Consider the following 12,578-nt stretch of genomic DNA (forward strand, 5'->3'; position numbering starts at 1 on the left):
GCGGCCCCGATCCTCAAATATGCCCAATTAGCAACGGGCTGACATAATAAGCAGATAAACAACCGTGCGGTGCCTCTCGCGCGGTGAGATCACAAGCGCAAGTTTTTTCGGCGCGATCGCCGGCAGAACGCGCACGAATCTCCGATCCCGCAGCTTCGCCGTGTCTCCTCCTCTTGTTTCCAGGCTTTCTTGCCCGCGCGTCCCCGCCGGCGAGTGATAGCACTTTACGGTCGATTTAGTCACCTCCTCGTTGGGAAGCGTTCTGCTTTTTCGGTATCGTGTGTCGCGCCGGCCGCCGCCGATTGCCGCCGGGCAATCCCCCATTCTGTCGCTGAATGTCCCGCCGGTGTGGTGGCCGTCGGTCGTTTCCCCGCGACAAGAAGCTGATCGGTCACGATCTACATGGACATCGAGATCGCGTAATTTATAGCGGGGCAAACTACCGTCTCCCCGAGAAATTACGAGTCATCCGATAATTAACTCCGGGTACGAGATATTACTCCCTTGCCGGCTACGGAACTGCGATTAATTCTTGGCTACTACGGCCGAAAGATGTACTCGATGTGCTGAGGTCACGAGGATACAATGGAGATCGTTAGACGTATATTCATAAAAATGTGAAACTGTTGCTCTATACGGAAGGCGGGCAAACGCTAAAAATGGTAAAAGTGCCGCAATGGACGGCTAAATGCGGTCGCATGAGGTTGCGGCAGTAAAGGTGAAATTACCGCGTTGCGATTAATAGCGGCTTGAGAAAATTAATTATTCAGCAAAATCTCGATAAACGAGCGATTCGCTCGAACGATCGAGGGCGACGCGGAGGAGCATGAGACGCGAGCGTAGGCGGCCAAGATTGTCCCTCGAGGAATAATTAGACCTTAGGACGTAATTGGAGCCTGTATACCAGTGCCGCGAGGACGCACGGTGGCGGTGGGGCACGCTGACCATCGCGAATTAAATCTTAGGCGAGCGCGCATGGCCATTTGAAAGTAAAATCCGGTGCGAGAGTCGGCGCGGCGGGCGACGACACACACGAGGCGGTTGGCACTCACGTGGTGCACCCGTGAGAGACACGGCGATTGCCCGCCGTGGTTCTGCCTAATAATTAACTTCCTTAACGACCTCCAGCGCTGGCAAACCGTGCGACGTTTTCGTGATTTTTCAGCGGAGCCTACCACCGCCACTTTGCGCCGCTTCGCACGATTTGCATTAAGCACTTTGCCGAGTGGTGACACACACAACCAGTAATATTCTCCTCGTTAAAAATTCCTATTTCCATGACGAATAGATTGAAGAACGATTAGAGAAGCATTCACGATGAAGATGCAACGTAAGCGTGCAAAGTGCACGCGCGTTGTTTAATAAGATAAAGAATAAGTTCTTAATCAAGACGCATCATCGACTTTAGCGGCGCGGTTAATTGCGTGACGCGGGTAAAGTCATTACGCGTAATCCGTTCCGGCGTATCGACGAGAAGACGCTCGCGCGTCTCATCGTTTCAACGGTTCGAGCGTGATGTGAATCCTAATGCCGGCGGCGTCGCGACGCTCCCCACGCTCACGTAACGCGGGCACAGATTTAATAATGGGATGGTTAGTGGATTTCGTGCTAACGCGTTGCAATTTTTGGAGAGGCGCCTCGAGAAGGGAGAAACGCGGCCGGTTCCGGCGGTTGCGACGTACCCGGGACGCGGATGAGTACGTGAGTGGCATGTGCGAAAGGGCGACGGAGGGCGGACGAGCGCCCTACGAAGAATACCCTTCGCGGGAGTACGTAATCTATTTACCCGGGCGACCACAGACCGTGCAACGTTACAATGAGTCGCCCGTCTGCGAAGCGGCGCATCGCGCGAAAACATGAAACTGATCCGACGAGTTTGCAAAGACAGGAGAGAACACTTGCATGAAAGCCGCGGAAATATCAATTCTCATCGTTCGGGAAGGGTTTCCGCGCTCGGTACCAACGAGAAGCTCCGGTGGGAAAGTCTGAAGGGACCGCTATCAGAGGCAAATCTGGGGGATCGAGTGCGATATGCATTTAAAGGAAATCCCCGCGCGTAGCCGCGCGATCGACGTTAACCGGCTCGTAGCCATTCCAGGACGGTGTAAAAGCGACTTTAATACTGTCGTATTTCTGGTCGTAAGAAATTCTATCTTTGAGCGGGCGCGCGTGAGCACTCATGGCTCTGCACTCCCAACCGCCGAACGCCGTTGAGAAAACCGAAACCGAGCCGGAACGACTCGCCGTAACAACGTGACACTTTTATGGTCACGCGTGTGGATCCACGCGAACGTTAATCGCGCGTACTTAAAGACCGGCGGTATTCGGTGCCACGATGCATTTCGTACCGCAGCCGTCCTCGGAGCACAGCCCGCCTGTTATCGAGAAGATCGAGAAGACACTGTCGGTGAAACGAGAGCGAACCACCGAGTGACGCGTCGTGTGGACTTGTAAAATTTTCGAAAGTGGCATTTAATTTTAATCAGCACCACGAGGACCATCGAGATGGCATCCGTTCGGGTACGGTGTCGCTCGTCCGAATGGATTCCGAGCGCTATCGCGTTGCCCTCGGGCTCTTATCCTCGTCGATTCGCGGAATAACTGGCCATAAAAGGCGTCGAATTTCGGGACCGAAGGTGCGGTAGAGTCTGGGTCTGATCGACGGGCCGCACCCGAAAAGTGCTCGGGACGGGTGCTCGCGATGCCCGACGGATAGAGCCGCACACGAGTCGCGACTGGCTACGGGTCCCAAGCTCGTGCATATGCATACGCGAGCGTCGCGGATTTGCATTCTAATTGTCGGACGATCCGACAAACGCGCCATTACGGCTCCGGAATCGCGCGACGGCAACCGAGGAGGCTTCTGCGTCACGAAATGAGGTGCCAAAGAGCCCTCAGAGCCGACGAAAACGGTCAATAATCGAAAAAGTAAAGGCCCCTTATCTTATCCGTCTCGCCGTTCCTACGAAGGCAACAGTGTCTCCCATGCGTTTGTTTAATGCACGTACACTGAAAAAAAATCTGGTTGCATTAATTAGAAATCTGGTAGGTTCAACCAGTTTGTCTGTTGGAAAATGGACGAATCAGAATTCCTTTAGGAATTACCAGATGAGCATGATTAATTCCTTCCTGTTAAATTTACCAGAGTTTCTTGATAATAATACTAAATGTATTTAGTTAAATTAACATGACTGTTTAGTGAAAAGAAACGTTTTTCTGTTTCATTACCGTGAGTTTTCTTGGATTGCTGTAAATGAAATATCATGTTGATATTTATACAGGATGTCCCGTAATAATCGCCTAACCTCTCGCACGCCAATAGAGCAGATCGAGATGAAGAGAAAAGTCCCATATCCTTTTGCGATATTCGCAATAATAATCGAAATATTGCATATTAAAGTCAAGCGAATCCAGAGCGCGCGGAGGCAAGTGCCGAGCCGCTCGAGGTATAGGATTATTATTGCGAATATCGCAAAATGGTATGGGACTTTTCTCTTCATCTCGATCTGCTCTATTGGCATACGAGAGGTTAGGCGATTATTACGGGACACCCTGTATAAAAAAATATAAGAGAACACGTTTTTTCATCCGCCATCACTTCACAGCCATTGCACTAACTAATTTCATTTCACTAGAGGAGGAAAACGTGCCGTCCGTGCCGATCCGTTTCCCGAAGATGCATCAACACGCACGACACGAAACAATAGAATGCTGCTGGAGTGCCCTGCGATTAACCAGAATTCTGATTGCATCTTCGTTTGTTCTTATGTCTAGTGTAATATAACTAGAAGCTTTATAGATCCAACTGGAAAATACTAACCAAATTCTTATAGTACAGTCTATCAAACGTTCTAGTTATAAAATATCCAGTCCTATCGTGATAACTAGAAATTCTTGGTTAGTTTAACCAAAATGCATTCTATCAGATACGTCTTGTTTATACAATCAAATCATTTTTCTCAGTGTAAGTATACGCGTTATCGCGAAAAATGAAAACGAGAATACGAGTATTCCGACAACGCACTAGTCGTTATGAGTCTATAATATTATGTAGTTGGGTCGAATTTATTCAAATAACAGGTACAACAATCGATTTCCTATGAATACTTGTATCTCATTTAAGCAATATGAGTAGTTACTAACCGGATGTTTCTTTGTAATTTGGTCGCAAGGAAAGGGAAAAAAATAATCGCCAAAGTAATAATTGCAAGAGTCCAATTTATGTGGAGACGCTGAAGAAATATTTACATCGAATTAAAATCGAATCACGAAGGAAGACGTTCCATACATCCATAAAAAGATGCAAATTGGCAATATCCTCGTCACAAAATGTTTCACCTTATCGAAGGAGCTTTCCCACTAAATACCACTTACGTTACGTGGGATTCAATCGGCCTTGGTGCAATGAGTGCAAACATGCGTCATTAACCGCGACTCGCCACCAAAATTTAATTCCAGCCTTTCACCGCGACTGTCGAATTTTTTAATTAGCCCCCCATCCACGCATGATTTACCGACACGCTCAATTTGAGCCGCTTGTAATACGCGCCACTCATAATCATATTTTTATAAGGAGTGGCGGTATAAAATTAATTTCTCTCGAACACGTCGGCGGGAAATTAATCTCGCGAGGATCGTCGAACGCGAACGCGTGTATTAAATTAGTACACTCCTTCAATCTCCCTGCGTTCGCTTATCTAACATCATGCAGAGTACACACACATGTGTAGAGAGATGAATATCCTTGTCAAAATTCTGAAGCGACAGGCACGGAATGTTGTCAAACGCACAAAAGTGTGATTTGTCAGCGATTGAGTTATTTTTCATTTTTGACATTCTTTCCCGAGTGCATTATTACAAGATTACGGAACAACAGGCACTATTCAGAAAATTGTCGACAATGTCTTCTCCAGCAATTTCAAGCATCTGATGATGCGAGTCGTAGTCCAACGACCAGTACGAGCGGTCTATCTGGCCTCCGTGTGCCCGTAAGAGGAGCTCGTGCCGCGGGCGTTAATGAATACTTAAAGTCACGACTGGTAATTACGCTCAAAATGTCGCAAGCGATGCCTGACGTGGCGAGCGTACGTATCTCGCGTACGCTTGATCGCGAAGTCGTGTCGAAGGATCCGCGCGTGTACTCCAGGACGAAAGGAGGCGAAGCCGGCGAGCACAATGCCGAACATTATGCGAGGAGAGGCTCGAACTGCGCGAGTAAAAGTTAACTCAAGCTTCCACACAACGCGTCCTTTCCAATGTGTATAATATACATGTACATGTCTCTCTCACTTTCTCTCTTCGATTATCTTTTTCTCCCTTAGTCGTACTTCCCCGTCCATTTCGTCGGCTCGCTCTGCACGTGTGCGCGATCGTAAAAAAATGCGACTAATTAACGACCAAAAAGTAGGGCCAGCAGGAGGGTTTTTGCCACGACTGTGAGAGAAGGTCCAGGCTGTCCGACTGAACTGGGAGAGCTTGACCGTGCATCGCGCCTTCTTCTTCGTTTCGCTTCTCCGATAACCATCGGCCAGCGAGCGGATCACCGGTCGAGAACGATCGAGCGCGTTCTCTTGCGATGGGAGGCTTTTTCTGCATTCCCGTTGCAGTATTCGTTTCATCAAACGACAATTTGTCAAATATCATTTGAATTGAGATAAATGGAGCTGATTGTTCACACGAGAGAAAAGTGAAATACACTTTATAAATTTTGCCTTTAATAAGTGTGAATATGTTTATAAATTTAAAATGATCAGCGATGTTTACATTTCGTCAAGATCACAAATTTTATCAAGTCTTTAGAAAGCGGCCGACGCTAAATTACACGTCGTAACGTGAATCGGTTTGATCGGATAGTAATAAAGTGCTAATGAGATGACTGCGAATGATATCTACCATTCTGCAGAGATAGATTTTACGAGTTTTTCTGCGTGGCTAAAGGATTAATGATAGTTGTACAAGTTGTTAAAGACTACCTGCGGAAAGGATGAGCACAACTCGTTCAAGATTCTTATTAGCCGCACATCGGTTATCCACGGTTTCCTATTCTTCGAGATTACGAACAGTGAGATCGTGTCATTATCCGGTTTGCTACAAAGTGAGCAATATAAGGCATTAATATTTATAGACTACCATTCTCAACATCGGATTTTACCATCTATGCATTAAATACCGCGTTAATGACCGCTAGAGTGAGTACAGCGTGCAACGAGTATAAGATGCATATAACGAGCGTGGCATAATTAATCCGCGTAACGTCGAGAAGCAACTAAGAAACCATTCGGTTGAAGGCAGGCATTCTTAGAGGCTAAACAAATTCCAAATGAGTTGTACATCCCGGCAACGCCGCGATGTTTGAATAAAACGAACAACCTCGTTCAGAAAACGCCACGTAAAAAGAAGTAGGGATCGTTTGGCAACGGTAATGCGGCTAACGACAGATCTTCAGAAAACTCGATCTCGCCGAGCGCCATCCGCGCCATCCGCTTCGCCTGCAATCTAATTAATCTAATTAAGCCGAAGCGCCTCGTTATTGCGGCGCGCGCCGTACGCACAAGAGAGAATTAAAAAGAAGAAACGTAAGAGAGTGGCCATTGCGCTCGTAACAGATCGGTAACGCAAGATCGTCTCACCGATCATCGTCGTTCAGACCGTGTCGCCGACAGCCAACAAGATCCATTAAGGGGATTATTATCGAATCGAGCGATCGCCATTCCTCCTCGCCTATATACCCAGCTTAAAATACGTTTTCTTTTTCTACTGCCCTGGAGCGTTTTATGCTCAATGTCCAAATTTAATCGCGCTTAATTTATTCTGCATAACGTAGAATGGGATAAAACGGCCGGATTTAAATAACGTAAATTCGGAAAACAAATTTTTTCCAATTATCGGCTCGTCTGAGCTTTAATTTTAACTTTACCTCTTAACATCTGGAAATTTCACGTTTTTAATTACGCTCACGACACATGTATCACACGTGCCTGCAATCGTGTTCCGTGTTAGCATCGGTAATGTTGAAACGCACACGTGAACGCTACGATGAACGAATCGGTCATTTACGATGATCGCTTATCTGAGTTTTCGCAAACGATAGCGATTACACGAAACGGAAACTTGTGTTTCCCTCGAGCGAGAAATGCTAGTCTAACGAACTGCTTCGTTAATTACGATAATTGAACTGCAGGCAGCAAGCTGCAATGAGCAAGATTTCTGCATTGCGAAAAAACTGTTTTAATCCTTACCGATAATGCCGATTTGACTGGAGAAAGATCCACTTACCCATTGCATCTGAAACAAAAATAATCAAATTTTTAATAATAGTTAGATTAATTACGAATATTTATCTATTATAAATATTTGAAAGAGTATTTCGTGCATCATTATCCTCAATCTTTATATCCTTATTTACGCAGTACCAATCGCAGGCATTACCTTAGACATCCTCAACCCTCGATGCCAACAAGTCCGCAGTAAAAACCATAACGAATAACTTGACGTGCATCGCACATAATACAAAGACCGCACGACTAATTCCGCGCTAATTGCTCGACGGTGCTAAGCAGCGTTTCAGAAGGGAAAAAGTCGCTTTCCGCACATTGTGCAAACGGGGATTAACAGCGTGAATGGCATTCTTCCTCACCGTGATTTCACGCGATGAGAGATGAAAGTCGAAACTACCGCGAGCGCACTTTGTTCGATGGAACGGAGAATCGCCGACTCCTCCTTTCAGGTCGGTCATAAGGTCGCCCGGTCGTTGGTCAGGTATTGCAGTGGGCACCCCCCGGATACTCGAGCCGACGTGTGCAATTTATGTCATTTTCTATTTAAATAAAGAATCGGGGGTCTAATTGCCTTATTGTGAGCGTGCGAGTCACGTAAGCGCGCGGCAGCCGCCGCGATAAATCATAAGCAAAGACCGAGCGGAGCTGGCGCTCGAAAAAGAGCCGCGAACCGAGCGACTGAATGAAACCTTGCGAAACAAACGAGCGAGCTTCGTGCCGCCGACTAATATCCGTTCTTACTAATCGTTCGCTGTAACTCGAAATATCGTTCGGGGCGGGACGGCAGCGTTCCAAGGAGTCGATCCGAGAGATAACCAGGAAAGAGAAAGGAGATAAGAAGAAAGAGAGAGAAAGAGATCAATCTCTCATGAGAAAAAGACCGAGAGGTCAAGAAGGACTCATCTTCTCTCAAGACGACGCACAGTGGGGCAACGCGGCCAAAAATAGGTTTTGAGCAATATTTTTATTTTCCATAATAACTATTAAAATCTGTTGTATAACATCTCAAAGTATTAGAAACTCTATAAACATCAAGTATTTAAAAAATTTAATGTTTTTTGAGTATATAAAAATAGCTAAATTTAATTCATATTTTTGATCAAATATTCGAAACAGTTTGAGTTGCTTTTAAAAATCAACTAAAGGCAATAAATGTTTTTAACGTATTGAATTTATTACTTACTGACGTTTAGAACTTATTTAAAAAATTAAACATTTAATTGTGTACATAAGTGTTTCTTGAACAGTCCCTGAGTACTAGACTAATTTCAAGGAAATAGTGCAAAAGATCATTCTTTCAACACATTTTTAATAATGATATACAACAGACAAGTTGTGTGATAGATGGAATTCTTCTTCAACATCTCTCCTAAGTGTTGGTAAAAATCTCCTCTGCAGATATTTGCAGATGTGAAAGTTACGAATAATATAAGGCGGAACGTTTTTGTAAACTATGACGCCGGACAGTGTTCCGAATTATATGCGAATACGTATGATTATACGTTATTCATTTTTCCACACAACATACGTGTGTATGTGTGTACAATATGATAGGTCGCCATTCTCCATCGAGAGGTAGTGATCGTTTACACCTGTATCACCCACTGCTACGTATACATTTCAGTGTATAAAACCGACAAGTTTTTGTTTGGATTTGGACTCACAACTCTTTAGTTCCACAGAGTAGTGCTCATCTCTGTGCCACGATCGCCACTATAATACTTTTAATAAGTTATTTTTATTATTGGCATGCTTAATTTAGAATTTTTAGCTCACATTTACGTGTATAGTCCCTCCCTCTAAAAGAAATAAACGCCCCTGAATGGATAAATTTCATCGAAATCTGCTCAGTTTAAGGATTTTATAGATTTTTGGCCGTTTTTCCCCGATTTGCCCCACTGTGCGACGACGCAAATAGGCGCGCGACACGGAATCGACGTGGCGGTAAGTTTTAAACGTGCACGAAAATCAAGAGCGGCGTCGATATATTAGCCAGGGCGTACGCGGCTTTATTTAAACTGGGAGCCTGAAACGGTCACTCATAACTCCTCGAGATAATCTCCGCGTGGGCAAGGCGCACACCGCGAGCTCCTCGCGCCTGTGCGCCTCCGTATCTACCTTCGTCTATCTCTATTTATTATTCTTAGGCGCGATTGTGTACGCACGTGTATTGTATGTGTGTGTGTGTCTCTGTCGAGCGGAGAGATAGCCGGCACTCCTCGCGCGTGTGGCATTAGCACGTGTACGCGCAGCGTGCAACAGCGTCCACGTATAGGTAGAGCACGAGCGTTTTTCGCACGCTCCATCCTCTCTTCCACGGCCGGTTGCTCGCGGCCGAAGCGGCGTGGCAAGTCGTGTACGGGCTGACTAACCCATTAGCGCCTCGGCTGTCGATCGACATGGCGAATCGATCGATAAAAGCCACGCCGAACACTTCCGGCCGATAGGAAGGCCCGTCGTTTCTTTCGCAACCGATCGAGCGAGGAAAGAAAAATTGCCTTAGCCGCAGTTATCGCTAAATGAACAGCGGCCGCGTCGGAATCTTGTAGCGAGTGGCGTGATATATTTGACAATCTATGCCTTAATTCAAAGCCACGTACCGTACAAGCGCGTTTCCTTGTACATCGATTTTTAAAGATCACCGGACGCAATTTGAGGAAGCATAAAATTAAGATAATTAAGATTTCAGAAATTAAGATAATAAATAAAGAACACGCGATAAGAAGGTATCAGTTCTCATTACCGTTTCTGATAAATTGAACGTCATGCTCTTTCCGAAATAATAATAATAAATAACGTTGATTTCTGTCACATTTAAATAACGAGTTTTGAAACCGCATAAATAATCAAGGTTTTCTTTACTAGCTGCAGCGACCGCTGTCAAGCGTTCTTTCCGTGGGCAAGGAAATAACTTTATTTAGCTTTAAGTAATGGCAGGCTGTTAGAAACGGAACACGCAGACATTCAGCAGGCTATTCTCGCGGCACCCGCAAGGGTGCCAATAATTCGTCCGTCGCGAAAATAGAAGCAGCGACGGTGGGTGGAGAAGCGTAAACGGAGAGATGACTATAAATTAGCGATTACGGGAATTCGACGGTGAGACGGCGGGGGTGGCGTTTCTACGCACGGGGTGAGAATTGGCCCCGATCTGTGGAGCGTTACCGAAGAAATACGCGGCGAGCACGATAAATGACGCGATGACAACAGGCGGCCACCGTAAATCGGACCATAATCGTCGTCACCGTTGCCAAAGGAGAAATTCGTTCGAGCGAGCGTGGCCGAGTTGCGTTTCGGTCCCCGACGTTTCGATTTCAAAGTCGTTTATCGACATTCGTTCTTTCCGAGGTCCAAACATTCCCAATCGCGAGGACAACGACCCGCTCCTCCTCGCGATGCGTTTCTTCGCACTGCCATGCGCGTTAAATAAACCATATATTTCACGAGACACTCCGCCGAGATACGTTCTGCTCCTCGCCAAAACATTAATGCATCACTGTTTTATTTACGAAAACGACCGTTAATTTCCGCGGCATATTAGACGTGCCTCTACATGAGTCGCGTGCAAATTGCCGGAATGACGCTAGCGCGATTAAATAGATCCATCGCGTAGACGCCGGTATCGTGGGAAAGTTCAAGCGTCTTTATGTACATGCGCTTCATTTCTTGTTTTTTACAAAGATATTTGTTAACCGCTGCGCGGAACAAAAGGATACGCGTTTCCTTTGGAAATAAGTGAATCCAGGCCACGCAAAGTTAACGTCCGTCCCTGTCCGCGAGCGTGAGACGACGAAGCGCAGGGAGCAACAGCCGGCGGCTGAATTTCCGAGATGGTTTCTGCCGATCCAGGCTTAATTTGTAGCACGTTCTTGCGGGCAGGGGGCGATGAGGTCCATTCGATCGTCTCGTGGCGTTGCCGAGTTAGTTAGCGCGACTTAAGGCGGCTGTTGATGCCGCTTCTTGTCTCGCCACCCTTCCCCTCGGTCTCTCGCGTTCCCAATTTTTGCCGCTAAAACATCGTCGCTAATTAATCTCCTCGGCCCCTCCCGTGCCGGGACACTGCACGAGCTAATATGGATGAACGGTGACAATGGCCAGAAGCCGGAGTCTGGAATCCGCCGAATTCAACGGCGTGGCGAGCGATCGGGAGAAAAAGTCGGCTTAACACCGTCCGAAAGGATGACGCCGATGAAGGCTGACCAGGGCGAGTCCTAATGGGTATTTGTGAGCGGACTGCAGCATACGACGGGCACTTAACGTCTCACTCGAACGTATTGCATTCGTCGAGAGAAAGCCGGATGATATTTATTTAACGACTGAGCCGCGAATGAACGAAAAATAAGACAATTAACGAAATTTATCGACGAGTAATATAATAAATAGTTTGTACAGTTACAAGATAGCAAAGAATACATTATATCGAAAAATCAAAGAGAGAAAATATAACGTTAGGATTAAATAATGTTTATTAAAGAACAATTTGCAAAACAAAACTAAAGCATGTGCAATGATAACTTTTCCTTATATTTACATATTGAAAAGAAAACTTTTTTATATAAATCTTAAGGTTGAGAACGGTTTCAATATTCAGAGTAATATCGACGATGATGACAGATGATGAAGAGGCCAGTGTGGAATCCGCCGCATCTACCAGAGTGGCGGGGCCAGTCGGAAAAAAACCTGCTCGACGCTTAACGCCGCAGCGACGACGCTGATGGAGGGCACGTAGGTCCCTACGAAGGGCGAGGTCCGCTAATGGGAATTTGCGAGAAACGTACGGGACGCACTTACCGTGTCACTCGAATGTAACAAGGTTCAAAAACTGTGCCGCGGGAACCGATCCTGCAGGTGGTGGCACTTCAGCTCGTAGCTCAAGTCTCAAGGCTGAAAGGGCGCGCGCGGTTAATTGGGATAATCGCCACAGTAAATCCGCTTGGACGAGCGCCGCTCGGTAGTGTCTCTATCGAGCTGGCTGTTCATTTCTTAGCGCGGAATGCCGCACGGAAGAAACGTCGACGCGTAGGCGCTCGCGAAAAAGCGTTGGATTCATGATACCTGAGGGATTCGCGAGGATCGAAGCCTAGCTGCGCGCAAAGCTCAATTTGTCCGCGAGCGTTGCGTGACGTGAACGTCCCTTCGATCATTACGAGCGACGTTTGTTACGAGCAAAAATACATGGTAGCGATCGATTGATACGCGAGATCGTTCAGCGAATCGCGTGCCAAGAGCTTCCTGAAACCGAGATGAAAAGAATTCTCTCGCTCTCAAAAGAATTCTCGCAAGAAACGGAGTGACCTTTGTGGG

General features: G+C 46.4%; 1 protein-coding gene across 3 annotated transcripts in view; it reads right to left on the reverse strand.

The window, feature by feature from the left end:
- LOC105283299 (homeobox protein homothorax) overlaps nucleotides 1-12,578 on the reverse strand; it is a 429,006-nt gene that overhangs the window by 255,250 nt on the left and 161,178 nt on the right. For all 3 annotated transcript variants that reach the window (XM_026975099.1, XM_026975100.1, XM_026975098.1), the window contains exon 8: nucleotides 7,276-7,284. In XM_026975099.1, the coding sequence (XP_026830900.1) occupies nucleotides 7,276-7,284 (9 nt within the window). The remainder of the gene's footprint in view (nucleotides 1-7,275; nucleotides 7,285-12,578) is intronic.

Source organism: Ooceraea biroi, chromosome 14 (assembly GCF_003672135.1).
Source record: "Ooceraea biroi isolate clonal line C1 chromosome 14, Obir_v5.4, whole genome shotgun sequence".
Lineage (NCBI taxonomy): Eukaryota > Metazoa > Arthropoda > Insecta > Hymenoptera > Formicidae > Ooceraea > Ooceraea biroi.